This window comes from Nyctibius grandis, chromosome 3, assembly GCF_013368605.1.
Source record: "Nyctibius grandis isolate bNycGra1 chromosome 3, bNycGra1.pri, whole genome shotgun sequence".
Classification (NCBI taxonomy): Eukaryota; Metazoa; Chordata; class Aves; order Nyctibiiformes; family Nyctibiidae; genus Nyctibius; species Nyctibius grandis.
Genome location: NC_090660.1, coordinates 112064470 through 112088753, shown reverse-complemented (window position 1 = coordinate 112088753; position 24284 = coordinate 112064470). Strand labels below are relative to the sequence as shown.

The 24284-nt window shown below is 40.1% G+C and overlaps 1 protein-coding gene across 13 annotated transcripts in view; it reads left to right on the top strand.

The window, feature by feature from the left end:
* Window positions 1-24284, top strand: part of TSNARE1 (t-SNARE domain containing 1) — a 533773-nt gene that overhangs the window by 450430 nt on the left and 59059 nt on the right. For all 13 annotated transcript variants that reach the window (XM_068396751.1, XM_068396752.1, XM_068396747.1 and 10 more), the window contains one exon: window positions 14937-15052. In XM_068396751.1, coding sequence (XP_068252852.1) covers window positions 14937-15032 — 96 coding nt within the window. In that variant the 3' untranslated portion in view covers window positions 15033-15052. The remainder of the gene's footprint in view (window positions 1-14936; window positions 15053-24284) is intronic.

The window sequence follows — 24284 nt, the reverse complement described above, 5'->3', positions numbered from 1 at the left end:
TGTTTAATTAATTTGCTGCAGAGATTAGTCGGTGTGGGACTGCCCTTGTGCCTACTTCTTTTCTTCTTTTTTTTTTCCTCTCCCACTGAACATTAGACTTGAGAAAGAATGGTAAGCAGCTTGCCATCTACAGCTTTTTACTTAAGTGAGTAAATGAAGTCTATCTTTAAATAGGGTTTGAAAGATCACAGAGGGAATAGTAGAGCTGTTAAACTTCTGTTAAGAGTCTGTTGTTGCCTGTTGCTTCGGTGAGTTTTACTGTGCCCCATAGCTGAGATGCAAAGGGATTATGAAGACTTCTCTTTGATGTGTTCAAACTGAGATATGATGTTGCTATGCATTAATCATTTCTCTGCCTTTTAAAGTACATATAGTGAACAGCAGGAAGGCTGGTAATGGTGAGGGGTGGATTTATTTATCTTTAGAAACAGAAACTTCAGTCAGAGGTGACTGGAACTTTGTTCCACGTGATGTAATATCTGCCTGGTGTCTTGAGATTAGTTCATGTTCTCGGATCTCTTGTGCAAAGACAGTCTTGCATGTCAAATAATTAGAGTATTAAGAAATGCATTATGACCAATTTTAGGAATGACTCACCGAAGAAAAGGGTCTGTTGGTGGTTCTTCCAGTTGAAGCACATTACAGTAGCTATTATGATCTTTGCCATATCCATTTTAATTCCTCTAGCTCTCTGCTGGTCAACTTTCAACAGCCACAATGCATTTGAAAGAAAAGTAACACCTCCACTCATAAAGGGCAATACAAGAAGCAGAGAAGTGCAACAAAAATGACTGTAGGCCTAACTGTCACACCGAACCACTGACGAATAATAAGTTGGAGTTTGTGAAGTATATCAAGAGAAAACTTTCCTTGATCTCCACCACAAACTTTAAAATATTATTTAAAAATACAGACAGACTCAGACTGATTACCAAATAAGAGGATTATAATGAGAAAATGAGCTCTAACGACTTAAAGGAGCTAGCATTAAAAAGTTAAACTCAGTACATTAATATGTTAAGTACAGAGGCTTTGACAAGCAGAAAGGGGAAAATATACACACACCCATAGAGATATCTATATGTTTTTTCTTCCATGGGGAGCTCAATTATTTAAGCTCTTGTCATAGATGCCAGGAGAAAAGGAAAGGAGAGTTAAAAGCTTTGATCAGCTGCATATAAAAAAAGCTGGCACACTTAACAAGTTCACAGGTTCCCTTCACTTCTCCAGAGTCTTCAAAAATATCTGGTTTCTTGAATGCCAACCTCAAAAAATTCCACAAGCAGGACCTCTCTGGAGATGTCTGCATTTGAATTGTTCTCCAAATAGCACCAGTGCATAATCGCCCGTGGAGGTTTCAGTTTAGATGGAAGTGCTCAGAACTACTTTCAAAACTTTCTCAGAGCTTCAAACCAGTCATTCAGTTCAGATTTCAGGAGTTTGGGAGGATTTGCAGATAAGCCTTATCCTGGAAACTGATTAATATCCTCATTTTCTCAGCAGCCTAGGAGAACCACCCAGCATATTATTAAGAAAACCATGTCACAACAAGCTGAACTACATAAAAACTTTTTAAACTTAACCTAGTCGACACTTTATTAATTTATTGGCTGTGCATGTCTATGAAGATTTCTTTAGATGGTATGTAACGGAAAATTCTTTCTTGACTAAAAGTTGGTTATAGTTGAGTGACATGTTGTCTTTTGGCTAAATGTCCCTGTTTCTACCATGCTGGCAAATCACATCTCTCTGCTGTCTTGTTCATTGGAGGAAATGTTTGCAGATAGTTTTTTCCTTACACAGCATAAATCGATGGAGTAGATGTGCTTTCTAATGTGAATCTTACAAGCTGGCTACAAATTGGCACCATGACATAAACCATACACATATATACAAAGATATGGTGGACTTAATACATTTCGTTGCTTTCTGCCCCTTCCATCCTTCCAATGAGATAAAACTCTAACATGAAAGCTATTTTCGCTTTTGCCTTTAAAGAGTCGTGATTTCATTTAATTCCTTCTTTTGCAGATCGTCCTCTCATTGCTGCTAGTAATGTATATGCTCTGTAGGAGACACTGTTGGCACTATGCTTTGTGACATTCACAGAGCTCTATTATGTTGTCTATCACAGTCGAATTATTACTACACACTTCACATGAAAAGTCATCTGTGTTGGCAGTGCTGACTAGACTTCACCTAGACCTGGGGTTATCATTTCAGCCAAGAGGGTCAGGCTCCAAGGCCATTTGTGAAGCAATGCTGATATTCCATTGTTTGTAACAAACTGATCTCTTTTATTGAGAATCCATTACAATTTGTAAATACACAAGGATTTTGACATAGATGCAGGAAACACACAGCTTTGATGGCAGTGAATAAAGCAGGACGCTTCTGAATACTGTCATTGCCAGGAACTGATGAACAGTGAAACGTTTAGATCTGTGATTGTTTTCAACTTTCATATCAGAGATTGTTTGCCTTAACTTAATTCAGAGTAAAATATAGTTTAGTACATATATTTAAGGATAAAGTTGCAGAGAGCTCCAAGTGATTTCTTGAGAGGTGAAGGAAGGGACTACGGTTTATTCCTCTGCAATATGAGCTCCAGTGCCATACCCATAACTCTATTGTGTGACTACATAATTAAAGAAAATTGCTGTCATCCAAGACGATATTAAAGCTTCTAATCTTAGAAGTGGCTGAACTGGTTTACCTAAAACAAAAACAAAGAAAAACCCATCCACATACAAACTGGGTATTAAAAACTACCAGTGCTTGTGTGTTGATCTTAGAAAATGATGAGATCCATTATCGCAGGTGTCCCTACTTTTCCTCTATTTATTTAATGAAGTAACATTCCTAATCTTATAAAAGGTGAAATTTAGGAACGAAGAAGGTAAATGACTTATGAAGGATCACATAACAGTTCAATGAGAAAAGGAGGCATAGGTGCTATATCTGTCTGTACAGTTCTCTGCACTGCCTGATATTTTGAGATTTTCCTTTTGGTCTTTATATTTTGATGCTGTTCTTACAAGTCCTCAACTCTGCTCTTTGTTTGACTTTCCCTGGATCTCCATCTGCAAAACTGAGCAGAAAACCTCAGGAGAATACTATCTCACACAAAATTTTCCAATACTTTGTGCTTTCTCATAGAGGCAGAAGTGCAGTATTAACTCAGGCTACCTCCTGGCATTTGTGCTTTTAATCCACCAGAAAACTGAAAGCTCATAGGTCGATGTGAGAATGAAAAAATAAGAGAGTAAAAATACTACTTAAACCTTGAAGAGCTTGTTTGGGTTTAAACAAAATCTTAGATCAGGAATTTTTATAGTCTAACCAATTCTCCATGGCTTCTACAGAATATCACGCTGCCTCAAATTTAATTCTGTCCCACCCAATAAAATGATACGGAGGCAATGCTATTTCTTCTTAGTTTCACTGGTCTTACACTAGACGTGACTTTATTCACTTCTGCTTCAAACAGATATTAGTAGGTAGTAGAAGGGAAATATCCTTTTGTCCTTTAATGATGCTCATTTGGCAATTATTTAAGACTCTTAGCTTGTCTCTGTGGGATCTACTTTGAATAAGCGAAGACCCACACACAGGTATTTGTAGGGTTAAGAAGCTGTAAAATAGTATTTAGTTTCCCTGTAGATCTATGCTGTCTTAGGCAAAGTGTGGAGGTGTGCATTCCTTGAGTTCCTAGTACACAGTTTGTTGCTTTTGCCAAGTAAGATTGTCATGCCTGGTCTCAGTTTAATTTACTCACTGTTACTTAGCACTTTGCTCTCAAGTAGTCTGCGTACTGCAAAGGAGCAGCAGAGATGTGGTGAATGCTTGTAAACTGGTGAAAAATAGCATGCCTGGGAGGAAGAATCAGTCTCGAGATTTAATAATACTCTTGGTTGCAAAACCTGGTGGTTCTCTTGGAGTTTCTTTTTTAAGGAACTTTCTCTTAATCTTGTTATTGAAACATTTTTTTTCTCTACACTCTTTGGAATTCAGTACGAGAAAAACTCTATTTACCATGTGTTGTGCTTAAGAGGGTTAATTTGGCAGAAGCTAAACCCAGCTGCATTCCAGCCTGTCCTCAGATACCAGCGGGGCTGGGGGCGGCTGAGCTTAGCTTCTGAGTGATGCCCAATTTGACACCTTAAATTTTTTCTGAGATAGGCCAAAGTTGGCGCTGTAAGTCCATCTACATTCAACAGCTGATACGTTGAACTAACACAGGTCCAGGTTCACAAATAGCGCAGGGCCCAGTCATGGTTGATGAACTAACACAGTTCCAGATTCACAAATAGTATGGATACTATAAGTCTGGGTGCGTTCACTGAAATAAAATCCTTGTGACCAGATCCACAGATAAGGTAATTTATGTAAGCAACAGATACAGATTCTTTTAGATTGCCAGTGATAAATACACTGTCTGCAAAACACGCTTAGGTACCAATGAACAAATATATGTTGCAAGATGATTATATAGTGCTACTAATACGATTCCAAATACAAGCTTGATTTCTAAGTTTCCTGGAGAAGCACCTGATATAACTAAACGTATGAGTCTTACCCAAAGGTGTCCCTATGGGTGGGGATGAGGTTCAGCGCATTGACTGATCCCAGAAGTCTGTAGTGGTCTCCCTGACTTCTTAGCAATAGTATCTTCCCTACCTTTCCTCTTTCTTCAAGGCATTTTATACTATTTTCCTATGTTTAGGTGGAGCTTGAGTGACTCTAGTCATACATGCCTCTATTATTGATTGGTGAAAAATTTTCTTGCTTCAATTTTAAAGGTATAGGCTAAGAAAAATTCAGAGATCACGCTAAGGGGCGGAGGGAGGTGGGTAACTTTTGGGATGGAAGTATGTTTTGGTGTTATAATAAGATTATAATGAGCAAAGTTCGTCCATAGGACATGATTTCCACAGTGACCACCACTCTGAGTGGACAAGGATATTATCTCTTATTTGACAATAACTATGTGATTTATCAGATACTAGGTACCATCTAGTTCCCATACCTGCCTTGTTTACACAGAAACTGGCCACGGTTATCTTCACACCTTTCCACCCTCCATTCTCTCAGAGTTAGCACACCAAGCTCCATTGGTGCACGAACATCTAAGAATGCAAGCCAGGTTGGCTGGGGAACCATCACAGAGCAGATTCCTTACATGCCGACCACGTCCCACCCTAGACGCTTTCTTAGTTCTATAGGATATATATATATCTAACTTTACTCTCAATAAGCGTGCCTCCAATAATTAGTTTCAATAAGTTGCCCCCCCAGTAGTTCCTCCACACCATGTTTGGAGGTCTATTTAAAGTTCTGTGCAGCACAAGTCACCTCTGTTCTACACCACTATGAAGTAATGCATTATAGTTTGTGCCTGTCAACCACTGCTTGACATGCTAATGATGGTAGTGTTTTAGCAGTAGTAGAGATACTGCTAGAATAGGAGTGATGTTTATGATGGTCTAGAGATGGTGGTGAGCAAAGTTTGTAAGAAATAATGTCCTATATTAAATCAATGGACACAGTAAAGAAAAAACACAGACTATGAAACAAGTAGCATAAGTCTTTCCTGCTTTTTGGGTTGTTTGTTTTTCAATCATATCAATTGGTCTAATGAAAATACAAACACAGAATGCTGCCTATTATTGGTTCTGTGACATTTCCACTCCAGAGGTTCATCAACTCCTTACACAGACTTTCAGAGGTGTTGATGGCACAGTACTTCCTGGAACCCCTTCCAAAAATTGGTTTTACTTATGATGCATAGGGCTGGGAGGAGCTTTTTCATGGATCATTTACTGTAATGTACTGACTGATGTTTATAAGTATAGCTGCCTTCTGGTGATAGGATCAGGCCAGCTTAAATCTTCCGTTTGTTCTTTGGTGCCTGAAGACTTACACTGAGGGTAATTTGTCTTAATTACTGCTGAGATTTGAATGCAAGTCTTAGTTCAAGAACACTGCTTTGAAGCCAGAAAATCCTTTCTTTCAGTCCCAAATCTGAAAAATATTGTTAGATGAATTTTTCCCTCTACCCCCAGAAGTGCCTTTGTTTTCTTTATCTGACATTTACATTTGTCTGAGGATGGTGTGAAGATCCTTCATGGTTGATGCTCCACCCTTTACCAAGCATTTTATTTTTATTAGAATTTTGAAATAAAGATGTTGCATATAGCTATACACATGGTACTAAGGAGAAATTATTGACTTATTTGGACCAGAATCTCATAAGGATATACTGGAGCAGTTCCATTAACACCAACGGAGTTGAGCCAGACTATATACTTTCTCTGGCTCTGGTCCTTATAAGCTTGTGCAAAGTTTGATCTAGTTGTTATTGGCATAAGTAGCCAACTTGGGGAGCCCAAGCACTTTTCGGGACAGAGAATGAGCCAAATCTTTCCTCAGCTGGGTCTGTAATTAAGGCATTCTGCACTGGCTCCCGTAACTCCCTCATAGAAAAGCTGATGACATACAGACTAGATAAGTGAGGTGGGTTGAAAGCTGGCTGAACTGCTGGGCTCAAAGGGTTGAGATCAGCAGCACAGTCACCCAAAGATTGTCATTTCCAATCCAGCCAAGTAATCTCATTCATATGATAATATAATGTAACTAATAAATGCTGCTCAGCAAGAAGGCTTTCTCTGAGCACAGCACTGCTCTAATGGGATCAAATTGTCCTCTCTCTGCTCTCCTCCCTTGCAACTGCGTTTCTGGATTTGAATTGTTGGAGGAGTTAAGGTCTCTGTGAGTCTGCCTGTGTGGGGCTGTGAAGCATCTCAGGGTGGTTTCTGCAAAAGTATAGGGGCATTTGCTTTGCTACCTTGGGCAAATTCTATTTTGGGAAAATGCAGGCTCTCTGTTGTTTTGGGTACACACAATAGTCATTACCTGCTTTAAACTGCTGGCTAGATTTGCTACGTAGAATTTAAACAGCTGCCAGAGGTAGGTGGCTTCATTCCAGTGCTGGGAAAAAAATAATCCTCTTTATAGTGAATTTGTAAATCACATTGGAGGCCTGCTGCCTTGAAAGACATGATAGAAATGTGAGCCATTATCATGTGTTATTACAAATGATGTTTCAGCCATTAAAAAAAAACAACTATATTAAGGGAATATTAAAATTGCTAATTCAAGCATTCAGAAGTTAGAAAATGCAGCAATTAAATCTGTATGTACAGGCTTAGCATCAGCCCCTGTCTGCTTTTAGGCAAACCAACACAGAAAACATTGTGCTCCTATGCTCATCCTGATAGAAGACTGTTGCAGAAGGTGAAAATTATCTTATATTTTGAACTAGTCATAAGTGTACGTAAGACAGGATTTGAGAGAAGTCATACCTTTCCCAACCTGAGCCAAATTTCCTAGAAACACTAAAAAATGCACCCTCACCAATGGGACAAATTCCTTCCTCCCTATTCCTCCTCACATTCCCCATTTTTCTCCAAAGTGTGCAGGCACGAGAGAAAATGTTCGCATTATCTTTTTCAGGGTGGGACACTTGGACATTTTTCAATAGTTTTCTTCTTTGATTTGGCTGCAATGTTTTCATTTAAATGAAATAGCTTGAGGTCGATTGCAGGCATGGCAAATGTAATCCTGAATGGCTGTCACTGGCTAAATATCTATGCAGCAGAAAATACAGTCTTACAATAGGATATGCTGAGGAACCATACCTATAGATGGCAGTTGGCTTTACCTGGGGCATATGCAAAGAAGATAAAGGAATAAAAAGGGAATCATGAAGAGACTTATGGGGAATGGGAAGACTGTGCAGAATCAGTGGAAAGTGGCAAATACATAGACACAGTGTCATAAGGGAAAGATTGAAATCAGTCCAAATGATGTGGAGTAAAGGTACAAAAACAATCATAGAATCATAGAATGGTTTGGGTTGGAAGGGACCTTAAAGATCATCTAGTTCTAACCCCCCTGTCACAGGCAGGGACACCTTTCCTCTAGACCAGGTTGCTCCAAGCCCCATCCAACCTGGCCTTGAACACTGCCAGGGAGGGGGCAGCCACAGCTTCTCTGGGCAACCTGGGCCAGGATCTCACCACCCTCACAGGAAAGAATTTCTTCCTAATATGTCAAAGCAAAGTGATAAGCGCTTGCTGGTGTAGGCTGACTTTTTCCTGTTGCTCTCACATCTTGCAGGTTTTACTCATACGCAACTTGTCTGCTTTGTTCTCATTTAAAAACACCAAAAGTGCTTAATAATATTACTGGCCTTTTCTAGCCTGTCTGCAGAAGCAGTGATATTTAATAGCAAATTCATTGTTACTCTATAAGGAAGCTTTACCATAAAGGTCACCAAATTTGGTCAGTGCATTTTAATTTGTACACACGTTAAAGGTCATATTCCTCACTTCCATTGCAATAACACAGTGTGTTTACTCGCTTATCAGAGATGATTGAGTATGACTTAGCTAAGGGATCTTATCAATGTAAATGGAATATAGAACAAAAATAATAATAATGAAAACACTGGTGAAAGTGTAAGGATTTTTTTTCCCTCTGTATGTTTACGTAATGCTTGGAGGTAAACACACATCTACAAGGTCTGATTTCCTGCTGTGTTACTCTGATATTTCCTTTTTTCCCCCATGAGAACGCCACAGCCTTTAGCAGTTTCTGCTGGTGTACATTGGAATGACAGTAGTTTCAGATTCATAGTATCATCTCTGTATAAACATGTCCAAACGTAATTAAGGACCTGGGCTCTCAATCCAGCAGACCTCAAATTAGCTTTCAAAATGCATATTAAGGGCATAGACAAATGCTTTTGTGCAATTCCAAATGACCTCTGAGGACAGGGTGAACAAAATTGTATGAACCTCTTTAATGTCACAGAACTCTCTCTACAGAGATTTGCATATAAAGTGTACCATTTTATGTCAAACAGATTTGTTAATCTTACAATGAAGGGAACAGTACTTGAAAATTAATCAAGGTGGGTTTTCATTGCCCAGCAGAGGCCGTTAAAAGGAGCTGACCTGATAACTGGAGGCTGTTATTGTGTGTTTTCTAAATTCAATCATTTTTGAGTTTTATTTGCTGGATGGGTTTGCAGGAAATAGATTTCCATAGCAGATAAATCTTCAATGGTTTCTTTGCTCAAGTAGTGGAATTGTACTTTCAGAAGTTCTTGTAATCCTGGCTCTGTTGGAAAATGCTTCATTATTTGTTCATTATTTTAAAATTGTGTTTAAAATATGCATAAGCATTTCTGTAGGTTAAAAAAGGGTAGTCTTGCTGAGTCTTTTGGTATTGAGTACAGGGTAACTTTTTGCTTGCTTACCATAACCTGTCTAAGAAATGATGACTGAGAAATGGACCTCCTCTCCTAGGAGACAGGTTCTTGCCCCTACAACCTAATTGAAAAGCCTATGGTATGTCAAATGCTTATATTATTTGGTGTTGCAGGAGGGAGGGACAGAGACCCATGTTCTTGGGTTAACCATCTTGGGCAACGCTCTTTCTCTGCTATCATCATCCTTATCCTAGCCCAAGGGCTAAGAACAAGGAGAGATGGAATAAGAGGGTGGGCTATTGGTGAGGTTAGTTTAGCTAATGATAGTAGCTTGCCCAATGCTTTTGTCCTGCAGGAGACCTAGAAAATGCCACAACCAAGGAGTTATATGGTATGTCTCTACTCTGAAGCAGTGTTGTATGCTCTGAGGTTCCCAGAATAGAGCAGCTGTTCTAGAACAGATCCCTGCCTGAACTAAAATGCCTGTTTCTAGGGCTTTTTGCCCCCTTAGTAGAGCCAGTTGTGAAATCTTGACCTTGCAGCCTTTCAGTGTATGGTGTAACCAATCCATAGAGGGTAGAGAAGCGTGATGCTTCTTTTCCATACGTGAATCAATCGCTTACTAGTTTGACTCATATTTTTCTATTCTATATAAATACAGGAAAAACAGTTTGCTCTGATCTGTCCTGTTATTTATGCTTTGTCCCAGCTAGCTTTTGAATCCTTAGCAAGAAAACATCTCTTTCCTCCTTGTAACTGCATTTGCTTAGGAATTTCCAAGATGAAACTTGCTTTTCTGAGCCTGGGGCCGTAATGGGCTTTAATAGTTTTTAATTACTTAACTATCTGTTGTGACATAATTAAAATGTCTCTCAACATTTCACATTTCACCCCCAAGAAATAAATATCTTCTAGGCTGTAAAATATGACTTGCAGCTTATTTTTATTAAACAATGAGGGAAAGGCTTCTCCCAGGCTTAGTCACATCCCGTTCGCTTGTCAATATAAAGTGCTTCTCAGCTGTGTCCCTAAATGGCCTTGCTCATTCCTTCCATGCTTTTCACTCCTATTTCACATGTGTGTTTAAGGAGCCTTTGTCAGGATTAAAATATATCTTTACCAGTGCCATTTTACTAAAAACACCCTGAGAGCCTAGCAAAAATAACTGTAAAAAGCCATTATGTCTTACTACAGGATTAGGTTTCTTTTATCCCATGCTGCATTCTTTTCATCTTGGGAAAATGTGTACAATGAAAATAGATTAGCTCCAATTTAATCAACAAATTCTAGGTGTTAAGGGAAATGGGCTTACAACAGGTTGGGACAGAGCTATAAAACCAGAGCAGTGCAACAGCATACCATTCAAGGTTCAGAGTAAGCTAATATAATTAAAATGAAATCAGATAATACTGCTTATAATTATCTCTCATACATTTTCTAGCAGAAAATAAGGCTTTCTGGTAGCTTTAAACTTTTCCCAAATTCAGCCCAAAATTTTGCTTTTTTGTTGATTTCTATGTCTATTTAGTTACTCATTTTCAGTGATAGTTCAAGGGAGACAATGTTTTCCAAAAATGAGTGAGGGGGAACATCCTCAAGATCCAATTTGTACCAAGAGCATGCTTCAGCTTTTGATGCCTCTGCTGTGCCTGTAGTCCTAGGTATGTCTTTTCTTTGGTGAGCAGCTAAGTATGCTTCAAGTGCAAGTGGAAGATGCTGGGCAAAATTATCTTACAACTGCTCCTGCAAGCAATCATGGGTGTAGGTTGCAGGAACTGAGAGGAGGTCACATTGCCTCAGAGCTTCCTGTGCTGGACCCCAAGAAAGTCAAGGAGAATAGAGAACAGTATTAATGCACAGCATGAAAGAAAGATCTTCAGCAGCTGAGGGGAGAAAGAGCTGGAAAAAGACGAGTGAAATGAACTGCGGATTAGTCGGTTGCATGGGAAATGTTATAAAAATGCAAAGCTCCCTGAAGAATTATGTTGTAAAATAAATGATTCATTTTACAAGTGGGGTTTTTTTTGGGTTTTTTTAACCTTCTTAAACTTTCTGTGGCTGTGGCTCTGCTGTTTTGAGGCAGAAACCTAGTAACATCTGTCTCAGGGCAGTAAGAAACTTACCCTGGTGAGAAATGATCGTGTTACAGGTTTGGAAATGGTTTACCATTTCCATGTAAGTATAGATTAACCTCGATTCAAGGGATGACATCATGAATCACATTTTTTTCTTCTTTTTTTTTCCTTTGGAGAATTCAAATTCTCTTGAGATCAGCTATACTTCCACCCATCGCATGTGTGTCCACCTCCTTGGCTTAAAATGGACATAAACCCATCACTGCATTGATGTTTGGGATGGAAAGTATTAATTATATGATTCTGCTGTCATAGAACTCCCATGGAAAAGTCAGGATCTTGATGTTAAATGAAAGGTTTGTGTGATCTCAGGTGAATATGGCTTTAGATGGATGTCCCAAGCAAACTTGAGTAGATAAGTAATATTTGTAAACATGCATAGTATACATAGCATAATAATTACCCATTTACTGAATAAGACAGTGATCCTGCTTGAGAGGGAGGAGGAAAAAATACTACCTGTATATGCGTACATGGGAAACATAAACTCTAGCATTTCCTAGCTCTTGAGTGCTTACATTTCTGATGTTGTGCTTCCAGCGTGCATTGGTGCCTTGGGGTTATTAAAGATACAGGGATGTGTTTGGTTTTCTCCCAACTTCCCTCAAGAATGACAGTGATGGCATTAAGACACCATTTATAATCTCATTTCGACAATCTGATTGTTAACCTAAACTAGGGATAATAACCAGAGTTCATTATACGTGATATTATTATGTTTATTAGTGTATATTTATGTAACATTCAGGTGAGGGTGTCCATAGCATGGTCTGCAGATCTTATCTGGTGAACAGAACAATCTGTCCAGCCTGCTCTGTGCTAACATCTTTCTCCTCTGGTAAGGGCAGGTCATAAGAGCTCACCAAAATGCAGACTTGTCGTCTTCACAGTGGGTTGGTGAACTCCATGGGGTGTCAAGTCATATGTGAAGTGATGCTTGCATAGCCCTTCCTGAGGCAGCGTGTGCATCCGTACCTTGAAGGGACCTGCTGCCTTTTGCTCATGTATCAGTATTTTTCCACCTAAGTGACAAAAAGAAGCTGGGATATATGGCCACTCTTCCTCAGTGTGTGTAGAAAAGGTTGTGTGATCAGGCAGGGCTCAGAAGCTGTGCTTCTATTGCTCTTCCAGCACATACAAATTTATGACTGGAGGCCAAAGGGACTCAAAGAACTGAACATTTTCCTTATAGAAATATAAAGTAAAGAAAGAACTAGGAACTAACAGGAGAATCCTGCAACACATTATATGACTGTGAAGGACAGTAATACTAAATCCACTAAGAGATGTTGTAAACAGAGCAGGAATCATTATCCTGACTTACCAACCAGGACAAGATCATAAAATATGAACAAAATACCAGAATACAGGCTTGGCTGCATCTCTCCTACCCTCTGATTAGTCTGTTTATGGTTGAGTTTTATGCTTGCTTTATGTTGGTTAAAAACAAGAAAAAAAACAAGGGTGGGAGAGACTACATAAAGTGCAAAATAAGAGTGAATAGGATTTTGCAGTGCTAGAAAGAGCAAAACAAGAGAATCTCTTAGCAAAGAGACTGATGGAAAAGCCATCTGAAGTGATAACTGTACAGCCTCTGAAGCTCTTATTAGGAATATTTGAGAATGCTGCTTGAAGCTAAATGACCCATTAGCATCCTCTGCTGACCAAACATAGGATCTGGCATTTTGGAAGTGGACAAGGACATCTAGGTGTTTTAAGACAGTCTGCAGTTTTAAGCAGAGGTTTCCTAGTTTGACTTGGAGTTAATCAAGGTTAAAAGAAAAGAGGATGCCGTAGAAGGCCTGTTGTCTCATGCACTCAGCTTTCAGAATGCATTTTAATTACCCCTCTAGAAATGAAGGCTGCGAGTGCAGAGCCACTACGAAGAATCATAATTTTGTGGGTGAAAAAAATTTGTTAGAGACATAGCCCTGGTGCACCTGTGTTCTCCCCGAAGGGTCACAGTAAACTGTGTGAGCAAATGTGTGCCCCCAAGTAGGGTTTTGGGAGGGGGGGGGAGAGTAGTGTCCCCACACACACTCCTTCCTAGAATATCTGACAAAAACATCCTTCTTAATACATGCACATGGAATGATATATTTAAAGCACCATTTTTTTTCCAAACCCGAAGAAAATATTTCTGTGTGAGTAATTGAAAAGCAAATAGAGAGGCAAGATGAATCAGTGATTATCTGCTATGGAGGTAGGACAACATAGTATTTTAATTTGCTAAAAAATAGTAATCTGGAAATCCATGCTTTAATAAAACCCTCAGTTTGGTTGGTGATTGATTCTAGAGGAGAAGACAGGTCATGCATCACAGTTCTCTGCTGGAAGCACTTCTCCAGCTCTGCACAGCAAAACGGACAGGCCCTTGGAGGGTTGCAAAGGAATGAACCACTGGGCTTTGGAGCACCCATGGAAGAGATGAGTCTAATGTCACTTGCAGTGTAAGAGACTAAAACATATGTAGAACAAAATAGCTGGGGAACTATGGCTCTATTGGAAATGCAATGTGGTGCAGAGTGGTGTAAACCAGTTAGCAAAGGATCTGAGGCAGACTGGGAGGGCTGGTTACAGCAGTTAGAGGAAGAAAGGAAGGAAAAGTGGCTAACGGTAGTAATATTGACACAATCTTTCCTGTGAGAGTGCTGCTTCAGTTGTGAGAGAAATTAAGAACTCTGGACAGATGCAATTGGTTTATCAGGTCAAGATGATGTTATTAAGTCTGGTGGCTGGGGGACTGGTTGATCTGGTCTCAAGGAAAATGTCTGAGTTGACTCTGTGTCTCACTGAAGTTACTTTTTTAATGTGTTGATAAGAGGATTACCGAGACTGTGGGATCATGGAAACACCTTTCTTCTAATCCATCCAAAAGGAAGCAACAGGAATTGAACTATCTGGAAAAGATTTTATATGGGGACAAACAGCATTATGGCCATGGAGCTCACTGGGAAGTCTGATGGGTTTAAGTAGAAGCAGACATCAGAATTAAAACCCTGTAGAATCTCTTTTACCATATCTTAACTTAAACAAAATCAAGGTGGTTATGCTGGAGTTATGTTTGCCTACCCTGTAAACAGCTTGCCTTACTGCTTGGCTGGATTTCATTGCACGGCAGGGTGAAGAGAGACCTCTTTATCTTGCAGGAGACAGTCTTCTCCTGACAGCCGGAAAGCAGATTTGACACCCCCAGACCAAAATCAAACGGAATAGCCTTACCCAAGTCCAGCCCTCCAAGCAGAGTCTGGAAATTTAGTGTGACACAAACAATGATTTGAGCGGGAAGAAAGTAGTGCAGAGAAGGTGATTGTATTTAAGGCGGATTTTCACTGAAAAGGAAGAATCTGGATTGTCCAGAAGGATGGTTCAGTCCGAAAAAAAGAGACAATTTTCCCATGTTCTATTTACTTGTTTCGAATAGTCCTACCAATGGAAAAATAGTAAAATTTCTTCATGGATTTATCCTCCATCTTCCCATTAAATGTTCATGCATTTATTTCTTTGTTTCTCTTCTCTTTTAGTTACGAGCCAGGAAGATGAAATGCTGCCTTCTCGCTGTTGCGTTGGCCGTTCTGCTGTTCATTGTCATAATCATCGCGGTCTCTGTCAAGCGCTGATTTGGCTACAGTTTCCACAGGTAAAAGCCTTTAACTCTGTAAGATGGTTGGGAGACAGTTTAGGAAGCTGATAATGGCAAGAAAAATTTATCTTAGCTTGCATATTCAGGTCTGGTCTTCAAAAATATTTTCCTTTAAAGGGTATTTGAGCTTGGAAATAGCTTCCTTAATGGATCCTTAAATGTAAGCCAAGGTGGTATTCAAGCAAAACATCTTATTATCCTTTTCTCTGCTGTTTGTGTTGTGTTTGATTTTATATGGATATCATAGCAATGCTAATTAATCAATAGTAAATCCATATGTATTAGAGATGCAGAAGTGGTAATTAAGACCCCAGACTGAAGCAGGGTCAGGTGCAATCCAACATCCCACAGATATACTGAGATGTTCCAAAGAGGCCCTGGAGCCAAGCCCTCCTGAGGACCAGGAGACAAACAACTGGAGATTTTTAATGGAGAAAAATAAAAATGGGTTTCTGGTGATCTTTGCTCTTTATCCACCCCTAAAAGGAGTATTGGTTTGTAGTAGAGAGACTAGGCTGTAATTTTACCAAAATAGGTGAGACATCAAAGCAACTTCATCCCACTAGTGAAGTTTAAGCTATAGTGTATTTTCCCCGTAAAGAATGTGCTTTAAATGTAAAGCATAAGACACAAAAAAAGTTTTTCTTTTCCCTTTTTTTTAATGCCTCATTTCTCTAGGAGAATGACTCATAAATTATTTCTTATAAACTCTGTCTGATACAAAGCATTTCTGGGTGTCTGCTTCTTTAGAAGGTTGCTAGGCCATTATTCAAGGAGCGATTATCAGATTTACAGAATTTCTATCACCCAAAGGACTCTAGCATCCAGGTCTGTGTGCCTGCTGCCATGGCAGGGTTTCCAACTGGTAAAGCCAGAACCCAAGAGTATCAGTGGGACTTTTCCTGCAGACAGCAAGTAGGAGCACTGAAGCAGAAAACAATGAAGGGTGGGGACAACTTTGGTTTAGAGATCTCTCATTTCCCACACAGACTTGCATAAAGCACGTGTGATATCACTGCTGTACTTAGTAGATACTGCGTTATACTGAGGCCCACTGGGACCTTTTACAATAATTTAAGCGTAGATTTCTTAGCCTGAACTATCCTCTGGAGCTACCCTAGAGAAAGCACAAAAGGATTGATAGATTTTGTTTATTGTTTTGTTTTGCAATGCTATCCTTCCACCTGAGGATGAAGTCATTGCCCACTAATGTGCCTTCTTTCTACATCATGCTCTCCACTGATACTAGCAGGGGTTGGTTCAAAACAATCACAGAAAGATGATTCTTCACACGAGGTGTACTGAAGCTTTGGAAAAGCTGGCATGACATTGTGGATGCCAAAATTTAGGTACAAGAAGGAATTGTACAAATCCATGAAAGAAAAAAATCCGTTGAAGGATGTCGAGTACCATCTCACTTGGTTTGGATGAGGATTATCATGAGCTCTACATTATTGCTAGGAGAAAAATCTGTAAATATTTTTCTACACTTGTGTACTTACTTAGGTGTTTGGGCCAGCACTGAAGCGAGGATGATATCAGTGAGATGGACCTTTAGATTGATTAAATATGGATTTTCTTCTGGCACATATCTATCTATATATATAAATTCTACATATGTTTTTATCCCTTTTTTACATAAGAGACACTGCTTATGAGTGCAGATAGTGATCTGTCCTGCTGATTTAAATCTAGAGCAACTAGAATAATTTTAGTTGCATTACTTTGATTTTACTCTGCATTTGTCTGGTCTGAAAATGTGATCCGTCATTGTAATCTATAATGTAATAACATTTCTTTTACATATAGTTAAATATTCCTATCGGCTAGAAATCACAAATTTTATCAACAGTTGACTAAATCTAGACAGTTTTTAATCTGAATCACAGAATCAGTCAGGTTGGAAGAGACCTCTGGGCTCATCGAGTCCAACCATTGCCCTGACACCACCATGTCAACTAGACCAGGGCACTAAGTGCCATGTCCAGTCTTTTCTTAAACACATCCAGAGATGGTGACTCACCACCTCCCTGGGCAGCCCCTTCCAATGGCTAATGACCCTTGCTGAGAAGAAATGCTTCCTAATGTCCAACCTGAACCTCCCCTGGCGAAGCTTGAGGCTATGTCCTCTTGTCCTATCGCTCGTTGCCTGGGAGAAGAGGCCGACTCCCACTCCACTACAACCTCCTTTCAGGTAGTTGTAGACTGCAATAAGGTCACCTCTGAAGGTGTCCTCTTCTCCAGGCTAAACAACCCCAGTTCCCTCAGCCGTTCCTCATAGGTCAGACCCTCCAGACCCTTCACCAGCTTGGTCGCCCTCCTCTGGACTCGCTCCAACACCTCAACATCTTTCTTTAAGTGCGGGGCCCAGAACTGAACACAGCACTCAAGATGCGGCCTCACCAGTGCTGAGTACAGAGGGACGATCACTTCCCTAGACCGGCTGGCTACACTATTCCTAAGAGAGGCCAGGATGCCATTGGCCTTCTTGGCCACCTGGGCACACTGCTGGCTCATGTTTAGCCGCCTGTCGATCAGCACCCCCAGGTCTCTTTCCGCCGGGCCGCTTTCTAACCACTCTTCCCCCAGCCTGTAGCGCTGCATGGGGTTGTTGTGGCTGAAGTATCCTTTATGTAGAGAAAGTTAGAGAACCAAAATATTGTTACAATAAGACTCTATTGGAAAACCAGAGTTAATCTTCTGTTAAGAGATGCATGTCTAGAGGGAAGAGAACCTAGAGATACTAATGAAAGCCCTAGGAAAAATATAATGCTCTACTTCTCATGATCAGTTGTGAAACTAATTATTAAGCTTCTAAAATATGAGTTACTCTCAGGCAGTGCAAATGTAGCCAAAACCTGCATTGAGTTATATTGGAACAAGTATGCTTTCTGATCATTATAAACTGTTCTTAATGTAGATTGACCCCAAATTACGTGCAGGAGGTTTCACATTTATATTTTGAAGATTTCCAAAACCAGAACATTTTCAGAATTTCCATGTCCGTAGTGAACATTTTTTGTATTCTGAATTGCAACGCGGATGGATTTTAAAGTATCAGTGGATTTAAAGTTTCAACTACTTCAACAAACTGTTTCATATAAAACTGTCTCACATACTTTAGGGAGATAGAGAACAGCTGGGTTTTAACGTATGATAGCTCTACATGACCATTCAGAGAAAATAAAGGGAAGAAAGCAAACTAGGAAACTAGTTACAAAATACTGATTGTCACAGGACACATAACTGAATAAAATCTGAAGTTTAGTAATGACTGGCCAGAACTTCTATTTAACTTGTCATCAAAGAGTTTGCTCTATGCTGGAGGCAAAAGAAACATCACCAGCCACCCCATTCAAGTGGTTTAAGTTCCATTTGCATGATATTCAAGGTAGGCTTCTTTATCTTTCACGAGGGCAGCCACAATGAGAAATCTGAAGATCGCTATTCAGTGGGTTAAAGAAATTATGCCATTAGTATCTCTCATCACTAACGAGCATTATGATCATTAACATATAAAGTCTTGTTCGTGTTTCTACTTTTGCAATAATGATACTGAATCAATGGTTCTTCTCAAAAAGACAAAAAAAGCACCTTTTTTTTGCCCACCACAAATTAGACATGACTTTGGCAGATAAGCCCATTCTTTCTACAGGAAAGATCACTTTATGAATCTTGAAAAGCAAAAAGCACTTTTTCTCCTGAGTTTCTCAGCAGCAGTGGCATCATCGGCTGCTGGCTCAGTGCATGCAGAGAACCCAGCTGTTCAGGAGAGCTCTGAGTCCTGACTTCTGCCTGTCAAGGCCCCTTCTGTAAGTATGTCACTGCTCCCTTGGGGCGGTTGTGACGGCAGAGAGAGAGAAGAGCATCTACAGAGGACACAGAGAAACTCCTGGGGACTTATGTCTATACGTTTGTTTGCTGACACCTCAGGAAAACAGCCCAGGAACTTTTGGGTCACATTGCTTGTATTGTAGCAACATTGCAGCTGCTCTTTTTGCTTTTATGGTACAACATCAGTGAACATCTTAAAAGGACAGTTTCACAGTAGCAGTCTGAAAGGAGTCCCTCCTTTAACAATGTCTTTGTCTGGTGTTAGCCTAGATAGACCTTCTGTGTCCTCCTTTTGACTCATTTGGATGAGTGCACAATTACACAAAGTGACAATCAAGACTGTTGGAATCCTAAGTCTTAAGCATTACTTATAGGAAAAAGAAGTAATAAACTTTGAGAAAAATGCTGCATGTATTTGACAGTTGGAAATTATGTTTTCCAATGACAACTTAATCATCTCGAACTATTTAACCAAAGAAAGAGAGAATGAAAGATGACTTGACTACTCTGCGCCTTTTTCTTGGAAGAAGTCACTGCGGCAGAAGGTGCCTTCCCCAGTTACAAGAGGCAGTTCAGTCAGACAAAGGTTACTGGACTGAGCACATGGACTTTGTTATATAGGTCCTTAAACTCTGTGGACTTACTGTTCTTTCCAGCTTTAGAATCTGTCGGTGAATAAAAGGGCAAGAGCCCAGAGGATTAAAAGTGTTTTCCTTCTTGGTAGCTGATGCAATGGTTGACAGTGATGCTCAGCTATGGACGAGCAGAACAACAGGGAAGTGTACAAGTGATCCTTCAGCAGAATATTCTCCCAGCCTTCAGCAACTTGAAGCTCAAAGGCTTCCTGATCTAGGAAGCAGTTATTTAATCTTTAAAAGCCATTGATGCATTCCTTTCTTGTGAATTTGACCAGTTGCATTTTGAACCATTATAAACTTTTAAAATGTGAAATATCCTGAGCAAGGAGTTCCGCTCTAATTGCAATCAACGTGTAATACTTAATGTACAGTTAAAAATCCATCTTGGCCAGCATCTCTAGAGCAGGGCTGTAGTCTGTATGGAAAAGCAATAATCAGGCTCCAGGTATCTGTTTCCTAAGTACGCAACTGTCTTGTTTTGAATTTAAATTGAATTAATTATTATAGAAAACTAGAAAATATTCGTTTAATTTGGATTATTTTTTTTCCTCCTTTGCAATCACAATTTTCCTTGCCTAATTCATTTATGGGCTTATTACATGGTTAAATGTTTTTTGTAACCTGACCAATGAGGATGAAGTTAAGAGAGATAATTTTATACAATCTGTCTTTGGTGTTTGTTTTTTCCTTACTTTCAGACCATAAGTTTTTTGAGTTGGGTTTTTTTTTTGATTTTTAGTACCTCATGCACTGCAGTGCCTGTGTGTGCCGTGCCTTGCAATGCAGTAGGATTCACAAAACCTGCACTTGTAGTCACTGTGTGTATTTGGAGGAGCAGAGGAATGCCCCTTAATGCAATCTGCCCTAGGGAAGTAAAGACCATCTTCCTCTCAGAGTTTTAAATACAGGAGTTTGAAACCAGGACAGCAGAATAGCTTTCTGCAAAATGGGATTTTGCCAGGTCAGCCTCAGCCCCTTCTGATGACATTAATGCTGCACCTTTCCCTCATAGCAGAAGACATCCAGGTAGGGCATGAAGTACTATGTGGAGCCAGGAAGAAGTTCTTTCAAGGCAGGGCACGTCAATAACCCACCAAAAAGTGCAATCAGAGCCCATATATGTCGGGTTTATGAGGGATGTAGGTGGCAGAGAGAGAAAGATTGGCAAGTGGCTTTGTGGTACTTGGCATTTACAGTTCTGTCATTCCTTCCCAGCAGGAGACACGTCTGGGCACACTCTTCTGACACACACAACAGAAATTCTGACATTTGCCTGGTGCATCTCTTGCCTGGCAATGTCAGGTTGTAAGAGCAAAGCAGTTCCTACTCAGTGTTGAATAGAGCAGTAATCCAACCTAATGAACATTGTAAATAAGGGCAAAACATAGACGGGTTTGTTTCGTGGTATTGCTTTTGCCTTTTAAATTGATATCACAGGGCTGGCTTTACTCTAGTGTCTCTGTTTTTACCACATGTCTGTATATGGCTTAATAACTATGTGAGTGGCTCAGTTTTCAAGCTTGTTTCAGTCTCTCAAGCCCTGAAAGGGTCATAATATTTTTGACAGCTGTCATTCAAACTCTAAAATAATTCACCCCTCTGCCCTGGTTATGGCATTGCTGCCAGCTTTGCTCTGCAGTGCAATCAGGAATCAATAACTCTGCAATATATTTTTTTTTTCTTTTTCTCTATTATTCTGAAAAAGTTCCTACATTTATAGCCAGGTGTCAATTCTTGTCAATTCGATTCTTGTCTTTTAGTCTATAATTAATTGCTTGGATCCTGGCATCCTTGCTCAACTTTTGCTCTGGCAGGAAGACTGATGTACATCCTGATTCTGCCGTAACTTTTGTGCTTCAATTTTAAATGAGTCAGAAATGAGATCTGAATTTTCACTGATTAATATCTAATGGGTCTGGTTTTAAGATTTGGCCCAATTTCTTAAATTAAGCTAGCATTTATATTCTTGAAGACTTTCATGATTCCTATGGCCATGTCTGCACTTCTCTTAGCTAAATTATTTCCCTGACAGCAAATTAAGATCTGTGATACAGATGTGTAGAAAGGAGAAATTATTACCAGTAGAAAAAGACATCTTAAGAGGCAAGAGTCTGCTTTATGCAAAAATTGCTCAAAATAACAGGGCAAGAAAGTGCCAGGAAATGGGTAGATTATTTTCTAAGAAGTTCTTTGAGTTTTCACCATTTATACACACCTCTTTCAAACCTTCAAACAGATGAATGTTTTGGTGGATCGTCACTTGATCAGGTTGCTGTGGTTGAATGCATTTCAGGTTGACCTTGATTGTTGTTTATCTGCATGCTATTCAGTCTTTACAAGTATCACATAATGCCAGGTCATTAATTCTACTGTGCAAGCAGAGAGCTAAGGGAGGATGTATCATGTTGCCTTTGCTTTAGCTTGAGAGTCCACATGTAGACAGTTCCTGCAGCTCAGTTAACAAGTAGTAACTTGAATTAATTGATTTGAATCCAAAGTTAGTAGGGCTTTCAAGCAGTCAGCAGCTTTCTTCATCCCGTCTCAGGTTTCTTCACTGTTTCTTTGCAATCGGTAGGAAAATGGAGTACTCCCACTGAGCAGCTGTGCACAGTGCTGACCCTTCAGATGGATGGCAAGTCTTTGATCTGAGCTTCCCAAAGCAACCTGCAAACACTCATCATTTATGCTTTGTAATGCCTTTAAACTTTAGCCATGATGACACACCTCTAAGTACCTGACAGAAGAGGCTGAGCTTCAGTGCATTCGGTTTGAACAGCTAGAAACAACACAAAAATGGCCATGCTGATTCAGACCAATGGTCTCTCTGGCCTCATATACTGTGTCACTCGCAGGTACTTAAGGGAAGACCATGTGAAAAGAAGAAATATCAGCTAGAATTGTGGACAGCACCAGTCATTCCTTTAACTGCCTGAATATGACTACAGGTACCTAAAATTTAGGTTCCAACTTGGAAAAAGATTTGCATAAGTGTATGTCTAAAATCTTTGAATGGGTCAGTGGCGAGAGTCCTCTTCCCTATGGATAGTCTCATTTCCTCAGGAGCAGTGATGTCTGGTGGAGGGAGCAGTTGGTGTTTGCAGTATGATTAATGCTCAGTAGGGTTCTCTGAGGCATAAATCAGTAGCCCCCAGGAGAGGGGAGGATTAGGCTCTTTATAAGAGTGACACATTTATAAACTGCTCTCATGTCACTCCAGCACTGTTAGCTGACATTTTCAGTTGGCAGTGCTTGAATTATCATCTGTCTCATTGAGCCCCCAAAATACAGTGAGATTTTGGTGTTAAAAGGGACAAGAGCAGAGAAGAGCAGCCCAAGGGAGTCCATCGCTCATCCTGGTGCCCCTTGGCTCTGGGGTGAGTGGACTTTCAATGAAGTCAGTTTGGGAAGGTGTGTGATTCTTTTTGATAAGGTTAAAAGAGCTTATTCTTCTCTGGAGAGCAATTCCTCTTGACCTGGGGATGATGGGAAGATGGGTAAGGTTCCTGCTGCTGAGTGCAGAGCTTGGGGGTGGGGGGAGGACAAGGACCAGGAGGCCCTGAGTGGCCAGTTCTATACTAGCATGTATTGATCAAAAAAAGCCACAAATTCTCAATGTTTCATCACCATTTCAGTCCCAACGGGTTCTGTGATATTTTAAAGATTTTGTATGTGAAATTTTCAAAAAGAGGTCTCTGATGCTGGCAAATAATAGACAAATCTTCACTTTCTCTGCTCATAATATTCAAGTACTGTTATTGTTCTTTGTCTTTTCTCCCTAAGTAACTTAGAAATCCAATCTTAACAAATGTGTTTTCCTATTGGAACAACACAGCCACTGAAATTGTGTCAATGTTCTATCTCCAAAATCAGTAGCAAAGACAGAATCTATATATTGCTTTTCGCCTTCTGTGGACATGCACACAGTAGTATTATAGAGAAGCTCTGAGGACATCAGGTTTTGATACATTTAGGTACTCTACCTATCTGTGTTCTTGAGATATAAATGTGAAAAAAATTGTCTCCTACAACAGGGAGTCCGTATTGGGTCTGGCTGAGATGTGAGTTAATTTTCCCCATAGCAGTGCTATTGGTAGCTAGAAAAGGTGTTGATAATACACCAGTGGTTCGGCTACTGCTCAGCAGTGCTGGCACAGCATCAAGGCTGTCTCTCCAACATTCACCCCAGCTCACCCCCAAAGGCCAGTAGGTTGGGGGTGGGCAAGATCTTGGGAGGGGACACAGCCAGGACAGCTGACCCAAACTGACCAAAGGGATATTCCATACCATATGATCTCTGTTCAGCAATAAAAGCTAAGAGAATGGAGGGCGAGGGGGTGTGTGGGGGGGTGGGGGCAGATGATATTCATTACTACGACGTTTGTCTTCTGAGCAACCGCCACGTCTATTGAAGTCCTGCTTCCTAGGAAGTGTCTGGACGTCACCTGCTGGTGGGAAGTAGAGAATAAATCTTTTGTCTTCCTTTGCTTCCACACATGGCCTTTGCTTTTGCTTTATTAAACTGCCCTTATCTTGTCCCACAAGTTTTTTTCCATCTTATTTTCTCCCCCACCCCATCCTGCTGAGGAGGGGAGTCATAGAGCGGCTTGATGGGCACCTGGCATCCAGCCAAGGTCAACCCACCACAGAGTCTCATAGGTTCTCTCGGGAAAAGGGCAGCACATAGTTCATCAGTGCTGTTCACTAAATGACAGGATATGATTCTCATTGGTGTACAAGCTGCTTGAAAGTGTCACATG